This window comes from Cervus elaphus, chromosome 7 (genome assembly GCF_910594005.1).
Source record: "Cervus elaphus chromosome 7, mCerEla1.1, whole genome shotgun sequence".
NCBI lineage: Eukaryota > Metazoa > Chordata > Mammalia > Artiodactyla > Cervidae > Cervus > Cervus elaphus.
The window spans coordinates 29,389,562-29,414,285 of NC_057821.1; the positions used below are offsets into that span (position 1 = coordinate 29,389,562).

The following is a 24,724-nucleotide window of genomic DNA, read 5'->3' on the forward strand; positions in this document are numbered from 1 at the left end:
CTTGTCACAGTCTGATCTCAAGGTTCCCTCCTCCAGGAAGTGATGGAGTCCAGAGCCCCAAGCTCCCCATTACCCTCTCCAACACCCCAAAGGATTGTGCACACTTGTTGGGACATCCACACGTTTACGTGATTTTTTTACACTGTAGCAGCTCTTTCTATTAAAAGGAATGGCAACTCACTCAAGTTAGTTCAAATAATAGGAAAGTTTATTATGAGATCAGACATGTAAATAAGGAAAATGGGACTTTCCCACCACTAACCAAGCTTCATGGGAAGCTATGGTGAAGTTGGGGGTGGGGGGGACACAAGTAGTTCCCAAAGAAAGAACTGAAGATTTAAAAAATGTTAGTAATAATAACGAACACATATAGAGCTCACTCTGACCAGTCACTGTAAATAAATATTTTTTTATATATTAACTCATTTAATGATCACAACAACCCGATGAGGTAGGTATTATTAATAGTCCCATTTAAAAAAATAGTCCCATTTTATACATCAGACAAGTGAGACAGATGTGGGTTGGGTAACTGTTGTTACTCACCCAGAGAAGTGATGCACAAATAATTAATATACAAAGGTACTATTCATTGATGTGTATTTATTATATTATAGTTTCTGTGACATCTATTACCTCACAGTTTCTGTGGATCAGAAGTTTGGGTTCTCTGCTTGGGGTCTCATGAGGCTGCAATCAAGGTGTCAGCTGGGCTGGGTTCTCCTCTGGAGGCTTGACTGGGGAAAAATCCACTTCCAAGTTCATTTAGGCAGTTGGCAGAATTAATTTTCTTGCAGCTGCAAGACTGAGGGCCTCTGCTTCCTGTTGGCTGAAGGCTGGAGGCTGCTCTCAGCTCCTGGAGGCTGCCTGCTGGCCGCAGAGTCACTCACATCATCAATTCAGCAAGGAGAATCTCAAGAGTGAGCGTGTGAACAAGGAGGCGTCCCATTCGTGTAAGGCAGTCCGTGAAGTGCCAGCCCATCCCCTTTGCCATATTCCGTTGATTAGAAGCAAGTCACAGGTTCTGCTCACACTCAGGGAGAGGGGATCACACAAGGGTATGAACACCATGAAGGAAGAATTATGAGAGGTCACTGTAGAGTCTGTCCATCACAAAAATAATCAAAGTGCCAGGCGAGTGGTGCAGACACCAGGTGTTACAGGAGCTCAGAAGGAATGTTCCTTCCAACAGATGTGCGGGCTCCACATGCAGAGGTGGTCTCACCATTGTGAGCTCGTACCATTCAAATGTCTGGATGCTCCCATTTCAATATGAGATGGTGAGAGATGGGTGCTACCATCAGTTCACAGGAAAACGAAGGTCTTGGATCCTGACTGCTACAGTCGGAGCCAGAGTACAGGCCTGGTTCAGGAGAGAGTCTGTGACTATTGTCCAGGGGTCCGGGGGTCAGGCATCAGGTCGCAGCTCAAGCGACGAGGAATGGAGGTCATGTTCAGGAGCTGGCAGATCTGAGGGGCCACCGGGCAGACCTAATGGGAGGCTGGACAGGTTGGGGGAAGGAGAGCCAGGAGGGTGAGGTGAATCTGAGATGAGATGGCCCAGGGATGAAGAGGTCAGAGCCGCTGAGGATGGCTGGACAAGTGATTCGTTGATTCTTTTCTCTAAGTTGGGATAAATAGCCTCTAATTGCTCTGGAGCGCTCCTAGAAACAAAAAATCCTTCAGCATATTCTGTTGACTCTTCCACTGTCCATGTAGCATGAAGATGCAGGTTAAAGGAACAGTGGAACTCCTTGACCTTGAGAAAGCCCACTCACACATCTAGGTTGCTGTGGGTTTGTGTGTGGAAGCACATGTAGGAAGGGAGATGGGATAGCTCATACCTGTTCAATAGGTCACTAGCATCCTAGGGGAGAGAAAGAGTGAGAGTCACAGTCGGTTCCTAGGTTCCTGTTTCCTCCACGTCCCCTCCCCACCCCACTAGTGGGTGGCACTCAGGACTGCCATCTTGAGGACCGGAGGGGTACACAGAAGGGGTGCAGCAGCATTGGGCAGCCTTGGACAGGTCACCACCACGTGTCACAGAGAAGTCTCTTCTTACACCTCCCAGAGGGATACAACAGGTAGGCTGCCCACTATTTGGGGAGAATTCCAGGCTGTGGAAGGCACCCCAGGATATGCACCTTCAGCAGGCTGGTGTCCAGTTTCTTGGCCATCCCCTCCAGATCAGTGACCAGGCTGCTGAGGTGAAGTAATGCCCTGGAGATGCCAGGCATTCTGGACAGCTCTGCTGACACATCCTGCCGCTGGTCTGGCCACCACTGAGCAGGGGCATCCTGCTGTCTTCTGGTTTGGGGTTGCTGCTCCAGCTCAGCCTCCAGCCTGTGGGTCCCATGATCTGCCTGAAACTCCAGAAAAGGAATTCTGTAAGATTTGATGTCAGAAGGCTCCCCCTAGCCCTCGGCCTCTGAACATTGAGTGAGAATGCTGATTTCTCAGTCTTCCTCCCTTCATAACATTGACTCTATGTGTCACGGGTATTAAAGAGGCAGCCATGTTCTTCAAAAATGCAGGGACACCTTCTCCCCACCTAACACCCTTGTGAACATCCACACGTGTCATGTTACACACACACACACACACACACACATATACACAGACTCTGCTATATCCTCCCACTGCCTTTTAACCCTCTCGGGTCATAAGGTGAGGAGAGACCTCACACTGAAGTGAGCAAGAGAGACAGAAAGGTAGATGGTCAGAGACAGAGAAAGAGACCTACGGTTTGCAGAGTAATTTTCAACTGATAGTCTGCTTGTCTCTGATTTTCACCTTGAACCAGGTGGAGCAGGACTGGCTTTCATTGACCATATAAACCACATGAAGTTCAGAGGGTTTGACTTGCCCCAGGCCACTCAGCCAGCAAATCCCAAGACAGAGCCCACCACCCATGTTTCAGCCTCCAGGCCCTCCCCTGCAGCAGGCTGCTCCAGACAGACAGATGGCCAGATGGGAGTCCTTCCTGAGACTCTAAGAAACCCACCTTCATCTCCTGCAGTCTCTCCTCCTCCTGAGTTCTGAGTCGCTGGAGTTCACAGATGTCCTTTCTGAGCTTCCTGATCCTGCGGTTGAGTCGTTCCTAGGGAGACAGACATGCTTGATGGTCAGACCACGGGTAAGGGTGATGCCCAAGGAACACATGGTGGGGGGGTGAGGGCAGTGGGTGTCCTGATCCCAGGATGAGGCTAAAGGAAAATTCTGCCTAAAAAGAGGCAGCTTTCTATGTGTCATCCTGGGGGGAAGAAATACAAGAGTTTAGTTAATGGATGATGATGGTGAAAAGAGATTGTTTTTTTAAGCCTTACCTACACAGGAATAACAGATAGTAACAGAACCTTTTCTACTCTGACTTCAGGGTGTTTTTCTCCCAACATCTAAAAGTTATATGCTGATCACTGGCAACTCCTACTACTTCTCATCAACAAGTGAAGCCAATCTAGCTAGAACCGACTTAGAGAGGAGATGCAAAGCCTCTGGCACCGGTCCCCCACCCTGGCTGGGATGGACCAGAATCCTTTATTAGAGGTAAGCCTGTAGCCCAGGAAGGCATGGGACCTCTCTCTTAATCTTAAGTCATTGTCTGGATGGGTCACTGCATCCAGGAAACTAAGGATATAATGAATGATTTCAGTTTCTAAAAAATTTACTTTCAGGTTTTTGAAAAACAATGTAGGAAGCAAAAATAAACACAGCTAATACAGATATCAACATGGGCCTTTAATGACTCAAAATGGAAGAAAGGTACAGGGTGGGGGTGACAGCGAAAGATTCTGGAAACAATCTCCTTGTCATCCCTTTTTAGACTGGTGACAAAATGTATTTGCCCTGCTAGATAAAAGGGCATATAAAGCTGTAGTAATAAAACAGTATGGTGCTGGGGCAAGAACATTTAGAAAATGAAAGAAGAGAGAGCTCAAGGAGAGACCCATGTTTACAAAAGACTTTAAAAAGAAAAAGTACAAAGAAATGAGTCACAGGTATGAAATGTACAGTGTGGAGGATATAGTCAGTAACTGTGTCATATCTTTGTATAGTGACATACTGTAACTAAACTTGTCCTGGTGATCATTTTGAAATGTATAGAAATATTGAATCACTATGTTGTGTAAGAGGAGCTAACATAGTATTGCAGGTCAATTATACTTTCAAAATGAACAAACAGAAAAAAGAAATCAGATTTGTGGTTATCAGAGGTAGAGAATAGGAAGAGGGTGAATTGGATAAAGGCAGTCAAAAGGTACAAGTTTCCAGTTAAAAGATAAATAAGTACTAGAAATGAATGTGCAACACAATAAATATAATCAACACTGCTGTATGTTATATATGAAAGTGGTTAAGAGAGTGAATCCTAAGAGTTCTGATCACAAGAAATTTTTAAAAAATTTTTTTAACTTCATATCTATAGGAGATAATGGATATTCACCAAACTACTGTAATAATCATATTGCTATGAATATACATCAAATCATTACACTGTACATCTTAAACTTTTATCCTACTGTTTGTCAATCATATCTCAATAAAACTGAAATAAAATAAAATAAAAAGTAGTATATAGATCAGTAAGAGAGGAGACAAAATCTGTAGGAGATGGTGTTGAGAAATCGGCTTACAACAACAGTGAAAAATAAATCCAGACGCCTATCCAGAACTCTAGATGGACTAAAGACCGCATGAAAGGAAAACTATGAAGTTAATAGAAAATAATATTAAAGAATAAATTTGTGGCCTGGGGGTAGGGAAAATTTGTCTTAAATAAAACCCCCAAAGCACAAACCATGAGACAATGATTTAATTTGAAGATCTTAAAAATTAAATATTTCTGTTCAGTAACAACATTATGGACAAAACTAACAGAGAAATGACAGACTAGGAGATAATATCTGCAATGTCTAAAACCAACAAGAGACTTATTATATACAGAACATCAAAGGAAAGCCTAGGGAATTCCCTGGCAGTCCAGTGGTTGAGATTCAGTGCTTTCACTGCTGTGGGTCTGGATTCAGTCCCTGGTTGGTGAACTAAGATCCCACAAGCCGCACAGTGCAGCCATAAATACATAAATAAATAAATAAAATGAAAGCTGAGAAATAAATAAGAAGACAGGAAACCAAAAGAAAAATTTGGAAAGAATATGAACAGTTAATTTACAGAAGAAGGGATGCCCAAACTCATCAGTAATTAGAGAAATGGAAATTAATACAATGGAATATTACTTGACCCTCATCAGATGAATGAAAATTAGACAACTGGATAATGCCTGGGGAAGGTGGGATGTATGCGGGTGTGAGGACCACACTGCAGGCTCCTGAGATGTGCACTGGCATAGCATTCTGTTGAGGGTCTTGGCCACCTAGGTGTGTTTTCCTCTATGATCCAGTGGTCCTGTTTCTGAATAAAAATCCCAGAGAATTCCTCACTCAGGTTCTAAGATAATATGTACGCTACAACGCTGTTTGTGGTAACAGAGTTGGAATCACGTAAAGTCCATTCCTGTGAAATGGATGGGTAAAATGAGGAAGGTGCCTGCTGCGGAACACTATGCAGCTATCAGAAACAATGGGCCACGTGACCCACAAAACGTGAACTGATCTCAAATTCATGGTAGAATGGAAAGCAGGAAGTAGAGACTTCCCTGGTGGTCCAGTGGTTAAGACTCCGCACTTCCACCACAGAGGGCATAGGTTCAATCAATACCTGCTCAGGAATTAAGATCCCACAAAGGGCCCAGTTGAGGCGGAAAAAAAGGGGGGGGGGAAGAAATAGAATGAGTCCCATCATGTAATGTTGTTAATTCAATATATAAACACACAGTGCAGCAATGTGTGTTTTGTAAACTGTCTACAAATAAAAATATAACAAACACTAAGTAGTTACCCATGGAAGAAAAAGGAACAGTGATTAAATTAAATGGAACAAACAAAACAAAAACGGGATTTGTGGACTAAACAAAGAAAGTGAAAGTCGCTCAGTCATGTCTGACTCTGTGACCCTGTGGACTATACAGTCCATGGAATTCTCCAGGCCAGAATACTGTACAGACCATGGGATTCTCCAGGCCATGATACTGCAGTGGGTAGCTATTCCCTTCTCCAGGAGATCTTCCCAACCCAGGCATCAAATCCAGGTCTCCCACACTGAGGGTGGATCCTTTACCAACTGAGCCACAGGGAAGCCTGGACTAAAGATAAGAGTGTGCTATTAACCAAAGACTGTGTGTTTCAGTGAGTAAATCCATCTCAACTCAGGTCAAAAAAAAAAAAAAAAAATGGGGCAGAGGGGATTTTGTTATTGTTGGCTGTTCATGGGGGATATTTCTTTCTTTTTTTCTTTCCCCTGTCATTTTGCTTCACTTCCTCTTCGGAAAAGAAGTGTCTTGCATCACTGGAGACGTACAGGAGGCTGGGGTTGGACAAGATGACTTTGAAAGTTCTTTCTGGCCCTGAGATTTGGAAGATGGAACCAAAGTCAAGGGTCTAGGGGTGAGGCATCAGCAAGGACATTCATGCAGACAAAGAGTAAGCAGAAGAGACAGTGATGTCACTAGGAAATTGTTAAAAATTTGTCATGTCACTGGGTGTTACCTGCATGCATTTCCCAGCAGAGAAGGAATAAAACAGAAGGAAGGGCATGTGAATTTCACTCAGGGGCCTCGCTGGTGAAGGTGGAGGCTCAGGTGGAGTGGGGAATTGTGTAATGAAAGTTCAGGTCTCACAAAGTTGAAACAAGCAAATAACCTGCACCGTGTTACCCCTTCCATTTACTCTCTCTGGTGTTACAACTACATTTCTTGAAGGAGTAGGTGGTTCTCACTGTCTTCACATCCTCATGGCCCTTTTGCTCCCCAGCATCTGCCTTTGCTTCTCATCACTCTTTGGAAACTGCTCTCTCCAAGGTCACCAGTGAACTCCAGGAAAGAAACTTCAGAGGTGCCTTCTTCTCAGGCTCCTCTTCTTTGATGTGATTCTCCCCACCCCACTCTACCCACCTCCCACCCCCTGTCCTTCCTTGACCTTTGTGAGGTTTTCTTTAACCCGTTTCTTTTGCTGAACTATGTCCTTAATTTCAGGCTTCAGATTTTATCATAATTTCCTGAAAGATGTTTGTCCTAACAGTCAATCCTATTTCTAGCTGAGACCTAAGTATCTTCTACTGCCCTACTGGCAGTTCAAACTCAGTCTGGAGTAATCAAACTCAGTCTGGAGTAATCAAACTGCTCTTCCTCTTCCTCACCCTCTTCTGCAATCCACTACTCTTGACTGCCATATTTCTGTCCTTGGACTCACTATTCTGCCTGTCATCCAACTTGAAATCTCAGTCATATATTGTCTTTTTCCTGTTTTACTCTTGTCTTCAAAAGAGTTTCTTATTGTCAAAGATAAGCCCAAACTCCTTAACCCAATATCCAAGACCCCTCCCCCATAACCCAATTATATTTTCTGTGTTCCATCTCCCTACTTTCTCCTTGTTCTTCACAGGAGCCAAATGGAGTTGCTTGTGGTTTCCCAAACACACCCCACACAGCCACACCTCTCTTTCACTTCCCTCTGCCAGGAATGCTATCTGTTTCTGCCTGTCAAAGTCAAGCCTGTTCCTAAGATCTGGTTTAAAACGTCACAGTCCTGTCTTCTGGAGTAGCTTAAAATTTAATGAAGAGTTTACAGTCAACTATGAACATTGTGTGAATAAAAAAGGATGCAAAGATAGCAGCAATAAAGATAAATGCATGAAATAATCAAAGATAATTCAGATCTATCATTTACAGTATTCAAAATGAATAAGGTAAAGTCCTTTTTAAAAAAAAATGTTTATTACATCCAGTTTTGCATTAAGATAATATTTAGTGTGTGCATATTATGTGAACAAGGTACTCATTAGAATTAAAAAGCAAAATTCCACAAACTTTTATCTTACTAAAATATTCCTCAGGGAGTTTGAGAAAAAAAAAGACAAATTGAAAGATAAGCAATGGTTCAAGCTGTGTTTTGAATTAATAAATACTTTTTTAAAGTCTGTGATCCTAAAATGTGATTTTGCAATAAAAAAATTTTGACAAGAGCAGTAAGTAGTGATGAAACATGAGAACTTAGCAACACTGAAAATCCTCTCAAATGGCTTACTAACAATATGCATCAAAGAAAAAGTGGTTAGAAGGCAAAAAGTTACCTTTCCCGATATAGTTACCAAAAAACCAAAAAGACCAATTTTCAAAAAACATGCTCCTTATGGAACAAGTCCCAAAATATAGATAAGAAAGGTATAATCTATTATGTTTTATGAGGAAAAATGGTGTTGATGACTAAACCTGACAATGTCCACATGATCATACATATAGAAAATGTCAGGAAATTAAGTTAAAGGATATATGAATTCAGCAACGACTCTCATTTGGATCCACAATGTACCAATTGCCAAAAAAATTACTCTTATAAAATATATAGCTACCCTCAATATGAGATTTAAATTAAGAAATGTAACATCTGATTCAGCAACATAAAGGAAAACACTTAGTGATATTAATATATCCTGCTAGTGGTCAAGACCATGTAGGCCCATAAAAGTAATAATTCTTAATGCAGGCAACAAATTTAGTGTGATACCAATTAAAATTTCATGGAATTCTCCATAATGCTTAGAAACATTGGATAAGAAAATCCTTCTGAAAAGACAGCAAGAACATCAGGTTACAAAAATTACTATTTGGTGAAGATGCTCTACATTAAAAAATAAACCAAAAAGCAATAAGTATCAAAACTGCATAATAACTTTCGAACTGAAAACACTAAATCCCTAGTTTCAAAAATCAAGTTGGTGCTCCATGCCGCATTCTAGTCCCACTCGGTTTCACTCATAGATAGGTTCACTTTTCCAAATTCGACCTACCACAGCTTCACTCTTTTCAAACCTTTCACATCCCCGCCTCTAACCACACAGCTGGTGTTCTTTCTCACATATTACCGAGGAAATAAATCCAGACACGTGAGTCACCTCCCAAACTGCAAGACTCCCTCCCCTTGCAGATGCCTTCTTTTGTTCCCCACTGTTTCAATGGAAAGAGTGTGCCTCCTCCCAGCCCAGCATCCACTTCTTTGCTGACGCCCATCTAACTAGATGGCTCAGCATCATTCAATGTACTCTGTAGTCGCTTCTTAGCGTCTGGAACACCACTTCCCTAGCTTTTCTCAAGCCTTGCTAGTGCCTTAGCCCAAGTCTCCCTTACTGGGTCCCCCTCCATCTTGCATCTAAGTGATGGCCTTTCTTGGGACCTTGCCCTGGAAACTCTCTTCTCCCTAGACTCTCTCCTTGGGATATTGCAGCAATTCCCTCAGTTTTAAATATTATCTTTTAAAAATTATTTTATTTACTTTCATTTATTTTTTTGACTGCTCTGCGTGATTTGTGGGATTTTAGTTCCCTGACCAGGGAGGATTAGGATGGAGTCTTAACCACTGCACTGCCAGGGAATTCCCTTAAATACTATCTTTATTCTGATGGCACCCTGTCCTAGGTTCTGGGAATACTACCCCAGACTCTCTTTGGAGATTCAGATTTCTTAGCCAGCTGCATATCTAAGATTCTGCTTTGATGTGTCTCAACTTGGACTCGACTTGTCTTAAATGGAACTTGATGTTTCGTTCAAACCTGTTCTCCTCAGTCCTTATCTTTCTTTCCATCATCCATCTAGTTTCTCATGAAGTCATCTTTTGATTCCCTTCATTCCCTCACCCCACTTCTAATTTGTCAGTAGATGCTGTCAATTCACACTCTAATTATAAACTCTTCAAGTGCAACAAGACATGTCCAGATTTGGGGCTCCCAAATCTGTATTCCCTTCTGCCCAGTCTTTCCACTGGCCACCTTCTCTTTTCCCTGGTCTCAGCAACAGTGCCACCTCCTCCGTGAGGCCCTCACTGACCACATGGGTCACCCATTACTCTCCATCTTTGATTCCTGTTTGTTTTCTTCCTAGATCATACAAGACTTGTCATTTGTTTGATTTCTTGCCTGTCTTTCTTTGGAAAATCCCTGGCAGGAGGGATGGCATCTGACTTGTTCAGCATTGTATTCCTAGCATGTATGGTAGTTACTGATACACTGCAGGAACTTACTCAAGTCTTTCTTAAACAAATATTGTTATTTATTTACTTTAGGTTCCTTGTCATAATTTAAAGGTAGACTAGAGGACAGAGATTATGAATCATCTTTATAGTTCCAACAATGCCTGGCATGACATCATACACAAAGCACAGACCTGAATAATAGATTTTCCCATCTATTCACTGGCCCATCAGCAGGCGGGAGACCACCCTCTACCCTCCTGCGATCCCCTGCACTTAGAGGGAATGATGTTAGAACTAGAGAACTTGGCCTTTTTGGTTTTCTGAGTTATTTCTCTCCCTTCCCATAGTCACCCTTGATCTGGACTCCTCACTTTCTCATTCTGTCTCAAATGTGTTCAAAAAGTCAAGAATCTAAGAGAAGGCTTTGGAAATTCATCTTTCATTATTGGATAGAAAGACACCATGGTGAAAATATGTCAATTTTCCATCCAATCAAATGGAAACTAAATTGGGGGTGGGAGAGGGGGAAGATTGGTTTGAAAAATGCTAAAGCTAATTGGCAAAATAGGCATATATAAATATCCACAAAAATTCTGAAAAATAAGAATATTCTGACAGTTCTAAGACCTACCTGACACTAAAATACATTGGAAAAGGACAGTTTTAAAAATGGTTTTACACCCAGGCAGAACTAGAACAGAACAGAATAGAGTCAAGAAAATATGCAAGTCTATATGCACCCATGGCATACTATAAAGTTGGGATTCAAATCAGTGGGGGACTATGGGTTATTCCGTAGTAAATGATGACAGGAAAACTGATCATAATTTGGAAGCTATCTTAATCTTTCATCAAAATATATCTTGGATATTCTAAGCCCTTTAAAATAAATGTTGAAGGATACTCATTGCAACATTTCTTGTGATCTCAAAACAAAACAGTAACCTATAGATAACTCAATATCAGTCAATTTATGGTACATTCATAGAGCTGAACACCATGCAGTTGTTGAATTCATAAGATCCAAAGGTACTGATGGGAAAATGAAATAATGTCCAAGATGTATTTTTAGATGATAAAAATGAGTTACAGAAAGATATGTAGAGAATCCTTGTGTGTCTGTGTTTTAGACCGTGTTCATACACACAATTTTTTGAAAGAATTATACACAAAAATCTAACAATGGTTACTTCTAGGGTCTGAGAATAGGGGAAAACAGGAAGAAAGACTTTTAGTTTTGACTTTATACATTTCAATGTTGCCTGAACGTACCACTTTGATGATAAAAGTTTTTTACTTTTTTTAAAAATTAAAGTAAAAATAAATCTAGGAATTTCTCTGGAGCTGTTGCAGTCAGTGTGGGTTCGGTTCAGTTTCAGATAGCTCCTCGTTCCAGCTTACACTTCTGGATATCTATAGGCCCCTTCCGGTGTAGTCAGTGTTACCTACAGGGATTTTAATCTGTTGCACCGGTCATTTCTGAAGCGGTTCCCTTTGTTTATTTGGCTTCTGTTTGCTGGTCTCTTCAATGTCTAATTTCCGCCCTGACACAGGCGGGCGGAGGTGGTCTCTTGTTTAGGTTCGCTGGTTCAGTCCTGCTGCAGGGAGGGAGGGGCGCTGCAGACAGATATCACTGGCCTGTGTGGGGAGCACTCACAGTGTTCCGGCTACACTGGGTTTGCCCCCGCTTGCGGCGTGTGCTTCCCCGTCTACACTGCTCAGGCTCCCGGCTGCTCTATATGGAGCGGGCCCTGCGTTGCGTGCGGTTCCAGTTTTCGGATATTCCACAAAAGCGCGGACTCGGTTGGGCCTGCGTTTTGTGCCTTCCCCGGCCCGAGCAGCTCAGGCAGCCAGGAGCTTGACTGGCACACTCTCCCCCTACGCGGTACCAGCCTCAGTTTTCTCGCGCAGGTCGGGTGCGCCTTGTGTCTGTTCTCGGGAGCTGGCCTCTAGCCACGACCCTCCCGGCGGATGTCGGCCATCCAGAATCTCAGGAAGTCTTAGGTTAGAAACTGGGAGCTTGTTTGCCGTTTGGTAGGGGGTGCTGTCTCTGGGGCTGAGTTTGCCCCTTTCCCCTCCCCGCTGCCTCCTGCCTCCAGCGGGGGCTGGGCCGGTCTGCCGCCGGCTAGCTCTTCTCTGGGATCACTCGGTTCTTCCTTTGTTCTGCGAACGGCCCGCAGTGTGTTCCAGCAGGTTAATTTTCTCTCTCTCTTCTTGCTATCCCACAGTTTAAGTTGCTATCTCGCATTAGCTCCCTCCGATTGCCCTCAGGGCATTCGGGCAGGTCCTTACCCTAAGCAATGCCGCCCGCTCCTCTCCATTCCGCCCTCACTTGCTGGTGGCGGATGCGGGCGTCTGGGGTACTTTTCTGCTGGGAGTTGGTTTTAGGCATGTAATCTGTGGGTTATATTTATTTTTCCTCCCAGTTAGGTTGCCTTCCGAAATTCAAAAACTTCCCCCAGACCCGCCAGTGAGAGGGTTTCCTGGTGTTTGGAAACTTCCTCTATTACGACTCCCTTCCCGGGACGGCTCGCTGTCCCTAGGTCTTTTGTCTCTCTTTTTATCTTTTATATTTTGTCCTACCTCCTTTGAAGACAATGGGCTGCTTTTCTGGGCGCCTGATGTCTTCTGCTAGCAGTCAGAAGTTGTTTTGTGAAGTTTGCTCATTGTTCAAAAGTTCTTTCGATGAATTTGTAGGGGAGAGAGTGGTCTCCCCGTCCTATTCCTCCGCTATCTTAGCTCCTCCCCCTCCAAAAGTTTTTTAAAATAGGATAAAAATACTTACTATTGGAAGGAAGGAAAAAAAGACAAAGGAAGAAGGAAAAGAGAGAATCATGCACTAATTTCCAAGTTTCAATGTATTTACAGGATAACTGTTAACATATGTAAATGTGGCTCAGTGGTGAAAAACTCCCCTGCCAAGCAGGAGATGTAAGTTTGATCCCTGGGTTGGGAAGATCTCCTGGAGAAGAAAACGGCAACCCACTCCAGTGTTCTTGCCTGGGTAATCCCATGGACAGAGGAGCCTGGCAGACTACAGTCCATGGGGTTGCAAAAAAGTCAGACCATGACTTAGCGAATAAACATCAACAAAACCTGATAACGTTTCTGGCCAATATTCTAGTACTGTCAATCAAGGGAACCATATAGTATTAATATTAAAAGGGTTTTGCCTTATTTAGTCCAGCTCCTTCATACTACAGATGAGAAATGTGAGGAGTTCATGCTTCCTGGGAATCTGATGTCACAGGACAGTGTCTCCTCTCAGACTCCTACTAATACATTGAAACTTTAACATCAGTAGCAAGATATACACAGAGAAATGAAGACAAGGGTCCAAAACAGGATAAAGCAGAAGAAAGGAAGACAAGCGTCAGTTACTGAACCTCTGTGACATGCCCGGGATCAAGGGCAGGGAGTAGAAAGGAGTGACTTGGGAAGGTGGGGGCAGGGGGATAGCGACGATGACCTCACGTTACCTTGTAGTGGCTGATGGCATTTTCAATGGCCAGTTCACGGTGAGACTTGTGTTCAGGGGTCATCCGGCATTCCATGCACAGAAGACGTCTGCTCTCCTCACAGAACCAGCACACCTTCTTCTGGTGGCTGTCGCAGGTATAGCCGGCCCCCAGGACCCCCTCGGAACAGGGCTTCCGGCAGAGGGGGCAGCTGCGGACTCCGGCGGCCGAGGCCTTCTCCAGGTGCTGGGCCAGGCAGGCCCGGCAGAAGAGGTGGCCGCAGTCGGTACGCACTGCCTCCTTCAGGCACTCCTGACAGATGGGGCAGACGCCCTCTTCCCGGCGGTCCTCCCGCAGGGGGCCCATGGCCTCCACCCCACACTGCCAGCGTCCTGACTGTTAGGGCCTCCTTCCCCACAGGAACTTTGGACGGCTTGCCGCTCTTGACAGTCCAGATAAGGAGGAGGCAGCCCCGAGAGGCTCAGAGGACACAACTCAGCTCTTCAATTCCAAGAACCGCCCGCCCTTCCTCAACAGAGCATTGCATGGACGGAAACCACAGAAAACAGCATTCTGCAACAAGTTCCAGAAACATCACCTTTCACATTACCCTCTGGTTTCCTAGTCTTTACTAGACATAAAATCACTCTTTTTTCTACACCTGGAGGAAGCAGGTGATTCAAAGACCATGTTTCCTCTTCAGAGCTTTCTGTGAATATTTTTACAGCTCAAAGTTAAGAGGCCAGAGTGTCCCTGTCAGAAGCCAGAGCTTCATAAACTTCAAAGGTGAAAGTCTCTGATTTGCTCTCAGTTGAGAGAAACTACAGGAGCTGGTCGAGTAGCACACTGCGATACTTGAAGGCTTGTGGTCACACTCTAAGAGTTTGGCTACTGCTGTTAATTATGACTTGACATTTGCATCAGCATCTCTGTCAGCTGTTCATTCTACCAACCAGCATCTCTTTCAGGGTTATACAAATTCCACAATCAAAGGGACAGATAAGAAGAAAAGGACAGAGAAAAGTCCAGAGACCTTTTCCCTTCCTTTCAAACCATCTCCAAAGACCCAAGGAAGAAAGTACTCTCCTGTCCCTATTTCCCTCAAAACACTGCATTCAACTCTCATCCCCTCATCCCCAAGCCTCTTGCCTAGTCCTCCTCCAGAAAAGCTCCCCTCGTATCCTACCTCAGTTTCTCCCGTGGTGATTTCAGATCATGTCTCATGGTCCAGATCTGGAGCGATGGCCAGCAGGCAACTGGTTCTTTTTAAACTATGCGAATTATATATGCTCACGTGTTAGTATAACTGGGGGAGAGGTGATGAGGCCCATCCTCCACACAGCTGCGTGACTGACGGAGGGGTGAGATGGACTTTGGTCAGTGAAAGGTGTGGTGTGTTTGCACACAGGAAGGAGGAAAGTCTTGGTGCCTCTGATGTAAATATGACATGAAGTCAGAGTCAGGACACACAGTGAAGACCTCCCAGAGCCCAGGTGAGATGCTTCGGGATCCGGGTGTGGTCAGTATCAGTGACACAGAACTGTGGCATCTGCTCACGATACCGGAACACCAGGTGCCCACCCACTGTCTTCCAGTCAGGCTGGTCTCAGCACTCATCCTGGGGGAGCCCATGGGGAATAACACTAAAAAGAGTTGCCGGTTGAGGTTTTTTTTTTTTTTTTGCCACCCTGTGAGACTTGTGGGATCTTGGCTCCCCAACCAAGCACCGAACCTGGGTCCTTGGCAGTGAAAGCATGGAGTCCTAACCACTAGACCTCCAGGGAATTCCTGAGGCTTTGTTAAAAGGTCCAACATTCTTGTTCAAATCTCACTCCATGCTATCCTTCCTCAATCCCACCTGGCCACTGTCTGCTGTGGGATTCCTATAAAAAAAGTCACTTTCCCAGGCTTTCTAGGTGGCTCAGTGGTAAAGATCTGCCTCCCAATGCAAGAGACATGGGTTCAATCCCCAATCCAGGAAGATCCCACATACCATGGGGCAACTAAGCCCGTGTGCCACATCTATGAAGCCGGTGCTGTAAAGCCTGGGGAGCTGCAACTAGAAAGCCCATGTGCTGCAACTACTGAAGCCTGTGTGTCTAGAGCCTGTGCCCCACAAGAGCAGCCAGCACAATGATAAGCCCTAGCACGGCAGCTAGAAGTAGCCCCCGCTCACAGCAACTAGAATAAAGCCCTCAGAGCAATGAAGACCCAGCACAGCCAAAAATAAGTAAATAATAAAAATTATTTTTTTAAAAAAGTTACTTTCACCATAGCCACAGTTACTTGGCCTTTTTATCAAAGGCAATGGCTCCCTCAAATCTCAGGGTGACAGGTAGAGTGAGCATCTTACACACTCCATACCACCACCTCCTGAGCGTGATGCCCCAGAGCCAGATAAAAATACCTGTGTGTGGAGCTCTGGCTGTCCGCCTTCTCCCTCTGCCTTGCTGTCCTCCACAGAGCCACTTCCCCCAATTTGTTACAGATGAGCCACTGAGTCTTGTGAATGACGCTTATGGGCTCTTCCCTGCCCTACCTTGCAATCCTGCTGTCGTCCTGGGTGATTTCAAGGACGATGTAATTGACCATCAGGCCTGACGCCTTTCAGCCCCTTGACTTGCTCACATCCAGTGACCTTTCCTTTTGGGGACCACCCTGGTGACTGTTCTCTGGTCCTTGTCAGAATAGACTTCACCACCCGAAGTCACAAATCCAGGCATCAGAATTGTCTTACATCTCTCTCCCAAGCTTCTTACTACCTCATCTGGTCATCAATCTCTAATCCTTGACCCCTCCACATTCCTCATTTGTCGCGTCTCATGAGATAATATGAGAAAGGAAAATGTGGAGAGATTAAGTAACCTGCTGAGGCCACAGATGGGTAAACAGGGAGTTGGGATTTAGATCTGGATGTCTGTCATTTTAGCGCATGGGCTTCTTCACCACAAAATGTCATGTTTTCACACCGTTCCTTGCCCTTACAAAGAGATCAATAAAGTCTTAATAAATGGAAAGATGAATTGTCAGATAGATTGATAATTAGATTCTGGATAAATAGATGAAAAATAGCACTTTGTACCACTTTGGTTTACTGACAATACGGTAACTTCTTCTACAGTTATTTAGGTACTTTTCTTGATTTTCCTACTAGCTTATTGAGCAACTTGAAGGTAGAAACACACTTAATGTCAACTTAAGAATAATTCAGATATAGAAGTCGGGCTTCCCTGGTGGTCTAATGGTTAAGACTACAGGCTTCTACTGCAGAGGATGTGGGTTTGATTCCTGGTCAGGGATGTAAGATCCCACATGCCACACTTGTGGTATGGCCAAAAAGGAAAAAAAAAAAAAAAAAAATATATATATATATATAAGTCATAGAATAGACAAATAAATTCAATCATATTTTAAAAGATCTGCATGTGTGTGGGGAAATTGCAAAAGAATGTCAAGAGACAAATGACAAAATGAAAATGTAAAAATAAAACATTTAGAATTATTGTTAAAATCAAAGAGTTAGCACTTCTCTGGTGGTCCAGTGGTCAAGAATCTGCCTTGCGATGGGATACAGATTCAATTCCCTGGTTGGGGAACTAAGATCCCACATGTTGCAGGGCAACTAAACCCATGAGCCACAACTACTGAGCCCGTGCTCCACAACTGGAAAACGCCTGCACGCCCCAGTGAAGACCCACTGTAGCTAAAAATAAAATAAAATAAAAATGGTAGTTTATTAAAAAAAAAAATCTAAGGGTTAATTCCCTTAATGCATAGAGCACTCTCTAACACACACAAAAATTAACAAGTATGAAACTGGACAGAAGATATAAACAGACACTTCATAGGAAAAAAAAAAGACTCTAAAACATGTGAAAAGATGCTCAAACTCTCTTACATGAAGAAAATGCACATTAAAATGGCTCTGAAATTAGATGGCAGGATCACTGGAGAACTGGGGTTGGAAAGGGACTTTTATGTTCTTATTGTACCTTTTAAATTCGGAACCAAGTGAGAATATCACCTGGGTTTCCCCTGTGATTCAATGGTAAAGAACCTACCTGCTAATGCAGAAGATGAGCCAGGGGCCCAGTGATTTGCATCTTTTCCCTCTCCTTCACTGGTTCTGCTCTGACACTTTCCAGCAGAGACACTTCCTTACCTCTTCCTGTAGCTGCTTTAAATTCTTTTTTTTTTCTTGCTTTAAATTCTTAGAATCAGTTTAAGCTCAGTTCATGTTCTAGTTTCCTGCATGAAACCTTCCTAACTACTCAATCTTCATCCTTCCAGGGCCTCCACCTAGAGTTGGGCAGGGTGTGCACTATACAAGAACACCTGGGAAATGGGATGAGTTGGGACTGAGACCCAGCCCACAGTCTACTTACACAGCCATGAACCTCGGCAGCCCATAGCAGCACTGCCCCTGATGAAGGGGAGGGGTCCATTCTTTTTCTTTTTTTTAAAAATTTTTTAAATTTTAAAAAATTTTAAATTTTTCATTCTTTTCTTTTTAGGGTCCATTCTAACTTGCTCAAAGGTGTCAGAGGGGCTTGCAGGGCTATATGCATCACTCTTTTTCCTGTGCAACCTCCTAATTTCGTTAAAAAAAATTATTTTTTGGCCATTGACCAGGGATCTAACCTGCGCTCCCTGCATTGACAGCACCAAGTCTTAACACCGGACCACTGGAGAAGTCCTCGTTGTTGTTTAGTAACTAACTCAATTCCAACTCTTTTGAGACCCCATGGACTGTAGCCCACCAGGCTCCTCTGTCTGTAGGATTTCCCAGGCAAGAATACTGGAGTGGGTTGCCATTTCCTTCTCCAGGGGATCTTTCCTACCCAGGGATTGAACCCATGTCTCTGGCATTGGCAGGTGGATTCTTTACCACTGAGCCACCAGGGAAGTCTAGAGAAGTCCCCGAGCCACCTCCTAATTTATTACCATTAAATTTTTGCCAACTTCTCTGACTTTGGCTCATACTTAGCTCTGAGGGGGACAGGACTATGTCTTCCCTTGTGGAAGACATACCTTCTGATGCCTAGCCCAGTGATGGGCATCTTAAGCCGTTCTTTCAAGGCTCCAACTAAATCTTAGGGATGTTTTCTCAGCCCACATCCAAACTGATGACTCTGAAACATGAGAGCATAAGCAGTCCCTTCCGTGAAATTCTCATCTCTGCTGCCTCCTGGGTTCCCTTTCACGTCTCTGACCATGCATTACAGGGGATCCACTCCATCCTAGCACAATGAGGTGGAGCTGCGTGGACTTTGAAGGCAGATGGGCCAGATTCCCATCTCTGCTCCACCACTTTGTAGCTGTGAACCTACAGGTCCTGTAATCTCCTTGAGCCCCACTGCCATCCAGATCTTTACCTACGGTCTTGATGTACTTACCGAGTTAAAATTCCTGTGCATCCTTGTATGTCTCATTACCATCTCAACTTCAATTCTAAATTATTCTTACCTGGATTATTTGCCACCTTACCCAGAACAGGGCTTCCTTGGTGGCTCAGACAGTAAAAAAAAAAAGCTGCATGCAGTGCAGGAGACTTGGGTTAGATCCCTGGGCGGGGAAGATCCCCTGGACAAAGAAAGGGCAACCCACTCCAGTATTCTTGCCTGGAGAATCCCATGGACAGAGGAGCCTGGTGGGCTCAGACAAAGGGTCAGACACGACTGAACCACTAACTTCACCCAGAACAGGCATTAAACAGCTGTCTCTCTTTGGGCAGTAGGTGGCGCTGTCTCCCAAGACACAGCGCACCTTATTTTCACCTCTTGGAAGGCAGAATGACTCAGGGCCCCGGGACTTTTCATTTTAAAATGAGTTTCAAAAAAAAAATAAAATAAATAAAATGAGTTTCAAATCTGCTCTTGTAATTCCTCAGAGCACGACATACCTGGCTATGGAAAGTTAGCTCTGATATATGCACATTCAGGAAGAGGGAGGGAAGGAGAAGGGGGCATAAAACTATATAAGAGGGGTATAGCCCAGGAGAGACAGCCTGCAGAGCAGCAAAAGGCAGGGACCAAGAAAGCAAGCTTGCCAGTGAAAGATATCTGATGGCAGAAATAGCCAAGAATTTAAAAGTGCAGAATGTCTAATGCTGAACCTTAATCTAGCTGCTCCACGGTTATGAAAAAGGAAGAGGGGGAATAAGAGCTCAAGACTGGAGACTCAGGAAAAAAGGAGAATGCAGCAGAGGCCTTAGGAGCTGCTAGTGAAAGTAACATGTTATAGTTGGGACCTCCTGGATTCTACCCAGTGGCATGGAGGAAACAGCCTGAAATGTGCTGAGGCTATTAGTCATTCTTCAGATTGATAGAGTCCTTATTTTGAGTCCTATAGAAAGACTTCTCCTGAGAAGCACAGCCAGATGGAACTGTATGGATGCTTTGGTTGTTGAGGTGGCAGAAGGGGCTGAATCCACCCTGCGTGGAAGGTGTACAAGTGACTGACTGACTGTCAGTACTTGGTTGGACACACCTGTTTTCAACAAAAGGATGGAACTATACGATCAACAAAATAGGGGAATTTATGACCTTCCAAACTCACTGAGGCTTGAAGAAGAATGAAAAGGAGCCAGCGAGAGCAGAGAGTGACATTAGGTGAGATGGAGAGTCAGGGGCAGATGGATGTGAGACCCCAGTAGTAAGACTTTAGAGACAATCTTGCCGCAGTAACAGGATCCCAGAGGAGGATCCTGAAGCTCCTTACCTGCTCTGGCCCTCTCCAGTGCTCTGGGATAGGCCCTAGCTACTTGTTTAACAGGGCCACACTCTTCTGTAAAATTTGCAAAAGTAATATATTTTTAACCTTAGGTAAGATTGCTGTCTCTTTCCTGGTATCAGGTGACTTTCAGAGGTGAGATCTAGCTAAGGACGAGTTAAGTTGGGCTTCCATTGTTCAGATTTGTTAAGATTCATCAGTTATTGCTTAATAAGTTCATGAGTTATTGCTGGGTGTCCTCCATGTAGAAATGGCTTCCAGGAACACCTCTACCACCCACTGAGACAGCTCACCTGACATCAGAGACTAAAGTGCAGGGTCAGAGGATATGTCATGACACGTGTTCTGTGACATGAGGTACCAGACGTCTGTGGACAGGGAAGTCAATAAATCCCTTCTATACCCCTAGATGTAGAAAATTGTAAGTGTAGGATTTAGTCTCACTAAGGTCTAGTCAAAATGGAAGTTCTTTTATTCAGGAATATATTTAACAATGTAACATATATGTAATATGTATATATGACAAAATAAAATTATTTTAACATATTTCTATATGAAATCAATTGACGTTATTCTGACATCAAAAACAATTTGGAAGAAAAAAAATTCGGATCAAACCAAAATCAATAAATGATGGGAAGAGATGAATTTTAAATAGAAGTAAAGAATAGAGTCCTAGATTTTTTGACAATCAATTGGCAAAGAATAAACCTATAAACACATTACATTTTTAAAACTTTATTTTATTTTTTAGTTTTCATTTCTTGTTGATTTGGTATGAAATATTGGCACGTAGAATCTTATAACTCATAATACCTTTTTAGAACAGGAATTAGCAATAAACAGGTCAGTGACCTTTAGCAATTTAAACAGCTATTTAAGATTAATCACTGGAGTGTTTGAAATCTTAGAGCTCACAGAAGAAACTCTTAACAGAAGTTTCCCCGAAGTTAATGACCTAAAAGTTGGCACATTATTATAAAAAATGATTGTGAAACTGAAATAAATTTTTCTTAACTTTCAATTTAAAAAATTATTAACCAAGCTAGAGGAAACACCAAATTGAAATCACTGGGGTGTTGTTTCACTGGGGACCCCAAGGAGTTCCAGTACCACAGCTCTTTATAACTCAGTGAAGAAAGGAATCCAGAGAGAGGCAAAGTGATAGATAAGAAGTGATTATTAGGATAGGAGGCTTGTGAGGTTTACAAGCGGACAGGTGAGAATGGACGAGAAATGCAATGCCCTAAGAAATTCCTGGGCTACAGTTTTATAATCAAAAGAAAAGTGGGGAAGGGGAAAAGTTCTTTGTCTTTCTTGAACAGACATCATGCTTCCATCATCAGCTCCTCCTCCAGGTTGAGCGGGGGAGTTTTCTTGTCCCTATGTGGTCAAGCTGGTCCACAGATTATTGTTTTTTATGTGTGCGGAGAACATGTCTTAGGGATCTTTAACTTCCTGAGCTCACTGGGCAGGATGTGGGGCTCATGCCACCATTTGGGGGGCATGTCTCCAGTGCTTCTGCTGCATGGTTTTGTTGCTAAACAAGCCTGCTTGGTTTTGTGGCGAAGCAAACCTTCTTTCTTGAGTAATTATTAACCTGCAGGGGTCTCATATTTTTTCTACTTACAGTCCCCTAGTAAGATTAACTATTTAATCACCTTCTTTGTCCTTTACTCTATCCCTATCAAAATAACTAATTCTCACCAGAGAAAATGTATTACAAAAAGTTGTTGTCAAATGAAGGAGACAAAAGTATAGAGAAGGGGCGAGGCTTCCTGAGGGCCTCAATCTCCTTCATCTTGCATTGGCCTCTGAGGGGGCCTTGTGGCAGACATGCAGGCCCTGGCCGACCCCTCCAGAGATGTGGGTCAGGCAGGAGGCCAAGGTGGCCAGCATGGCCAGGTGTGGGCACAAGCAGTGGTGCTGGTGCTGCCCCTCCTGGGTGAGGGCAAGGCCAAGAACCCACATCTGAGCCAGAAGACCCTGGGTCCATATCTTGCATGAATCCACCCTGAGAGTGCCTGTTCCTATCTTCCCTAGAGGCAGAGATGACCCGCCAGTCCCTGGCTCCTCATGAGGAGCCTCACCTGAAAGGCCACTCAGAAGGAACTGTGGGTGAATGGCAGCTTCCCAGTTGTGAGATGGAAGATGCCCGGCGTTTTCTGAATTTCCTTCACTTCCTTTCTTGACCAGCTTTCCCTGGTACTGGGGACTATTCTTTGCTTTGGGCCCCTGTTTGCCCCTGAAGTCTCTACCGGGAAAAGGCCCAGCCTTCTGTTCCATGTCAGACAACGCTTCCTTTCCTAAGGCATTGCTTCCTGCAGTAGATGCCACTTCATTCTTGAAGCCTACTGTTTTTTTGCCTATACCAGCTCTTGTGGGCTTGGGGCCCACCTATTTCCTTGTTGCTGGAGGAGGGAGATGATTAAATGATTGTGATTGCAGAAAATAAAACTGAGCAACTAACTAAAAAAAAATTATAAAAATACAGGGAAAATATAGTGGTGACCAGTCATTTAAAAATATTTGAATTTTTTGAAAATAAATAAAAAATAAAAATATTTGAATTTTTTGATGTTTATGATATGTCAGCTTTTTAAACCTTGTAATTTGTTGCCATTGCTTTTTTCTCATTCTAAGTAAATATTCACTTTGATTCCTAATGTTACATCTCTAATTTTGTGTCCTTTTCCTTGAAGAGGCCCCAACAATGTGTGAGCTTCAGGCTCCACAAACCTAACGCCCCACTCCCTCACTTCCCCCACCCTCCACCATCCCAGTCCCCCCAACCCTCCCCATCCCTGCTAGGAGCGTTGTTTTTTTTTTTTTTTTCCGGGGGTGGGGAGCAGTGATGGTGTGATGTAGGTGGGCGCAGGTTTCCATCAGGAAGCCGTAAAGGCGACCTGAACAGTAAAAGAAGTTGCCCGGGAGCAGTGGCTGCGAGGCTCTGCGGACCGAGCGACAGGTGAGATGGCGAGTCCCTGCCCTGGCGAGTGTGCCCGACGGCCGGTCCACTCAGAAGTCCCTGCGGCAAGTTCATAACCGTCCCCCGGGCGGGGCCGAGGCTCCAAGTGCTCAGGCTGGTTGGGTTTCTCTCCTTGCAGCGATTCCAGAATTCCAGAAGCAAGGCTTGGACCTCGGGATTTGCAGAAAACCTTCACCAACAGGCAACTGAGCCTTCAAGTGTTTCCAACCATCTCTCCAAAAAAAAATTTTTTTTTTTCACTTTCTTTCTTTCTTTCTTTCTTTTTTTTTGGTGGCTTTCCTGGTCAAAAATGTGCTTTGGAATTAAAAAAAAAAATCCACCTCAACTGAGACAATATAATCAGGATTAACCACCAGATCGGTTGCTTTTTTTTAAAACGCTGTCGCTCATTCCCTTGTGAGGGCGTGTGCGCGCCGCGCGCCCCGGCTCATTCCAGAGCGCGCTCACCGGCGGTCCTCGCCCCAGTCACCCTAACGGTCCCCAACGGCCCCCCGAGCCGCCCCACTCACTGGACACTCCCAGCCCAGCCGCCCCTCCGCTCACTTCGCGGGTCACCGCGGCCAGCACCCAACTAACCCCTTTCACATCACCCCCGGGTGGTCTGAGTCCCCGCGTGGCCTGCTCCTGGCTCTTCCTGACCCTGCGGATTTCAGGGTGCCGGCGTGGGTGCCCCACTTCGGTCCTCCGCTCCTCCGACCTCTTGCCGAGGAGTCGTCTCCATTCTGCCCGTGGAGAAACCGAAGGCTCTGAAAGGCGGGCCCCGAAGACCCCTGAGAGTGGTGACCAAAAGCATGTACTGTGAGTGACTGACCGTGGGAGGATTAACACTTGATTTCCTACCACAGAGGCAGCCTCAGAAAACCCGCCTCGGAACTTTTTCCCCTACAGGACCCTCAGTCCTTCCAGATGGCCCTATGCCGACCCATTTAGCAAGCGCTCTGGGCACACAGCTCACGCCAAACCAATGGAATGAAAAAATTTTGTTTAGAAGTGAGGCCTGCGGAAACCATAGCTGTCTTACACACTTTAAATGCATCATTATCTCTGAGAGTGTTCTGTTTGGCTCCTCTTCTGCCTCTAGAGCTGGCTGCAGCTCCAATCTCTTGTCACATCCTGGTCTGCAAACTGAGACCTATCGGGAGCCCTTATGCTGTATGTGATGCAACTTCTTATGTTGCACTGAAGCTAGAATTCTCACAGCCGCCATGAAAGCAGGCACCAACCTGACAATATGCGGGAACAGACTTTTTGTTTCTGAGCCTAGTAAGGAGGGCTGCTCTGACTCCAGCTCTTTTTGGAATATTAGGTGTGCAGGATGCAAGATTCTATTTCAGCTCTGTCTGGGGGTAAAAGGGCAATGTGTGTGTGCACCAGCAAGAAAAGCCCACATAGACTTTATTACTAAAGGGAAAAGGAAAAAAAAAGGAAAGTACATTTTCTGAAAGCTAAGGTTCAGAGAAGAG

At 44.3% G+C, this 24,724-nt stretch overlaps 1 protein-coding gene across 1 annotated transcript; it reads right to left on the bottom strand.

Moving 5' to 3' along the window:
- Positions 1-186: 186 nt before the first annotated feature.
- Positions 187-14,789, bottom strand: TRIM40 (tripartite motif containing 40). The gene is made up of 6 exons (XM_043908115.1): positions 14,727-14,789; positions 13,562-14,113; positions 3,005-3,100; positions 2,145-2,363; positions 1,845-1,867; positions 187-1,664 (listed from the first exon to the last, which is right to left on the bottom strand). The coding sequence occupies exons 2-6, from the start codon at positions 13,904-13,906 to the stop codon at positions 1,409-1,411; spliced, it is 939 nt and encodes a 312-aa protein (XP_043764050.1). The 5' UTR covers positions 13,907-14,113; positions 14,727-14,789; the 3' UTR covers positions 187-1,408.
- Between the last annotated feature and the right edge of the window lie 9,935 nt (positions 14,790-24,724).

Excerpts from the sequence above, each read along its gene's own strand:
- TRIM40 (XM_043908115.1), bottom strand. The coding sequence starts at position 13,906 with ATGGGCCCCCTGCGGGAGGACCGCCGGGAAGAGGGCGTCTGCCCCATC. Across the intron at positions 3,101-13,561 it reads ATGCCATCAGCCACTACAAG|GAACGACTCAACCGCAGGAT; the intron begins GTAACGTGAGGT and ends CTGTCTCCCTAG. Across the intron at positions 1,665-1,844 it reads GCTAGTGACCTATTGAACAG|GAGCGCTCCAGAGCAATTAG; the intron begins GTATGAGCTATC and ends TTTTGTTTCTAG.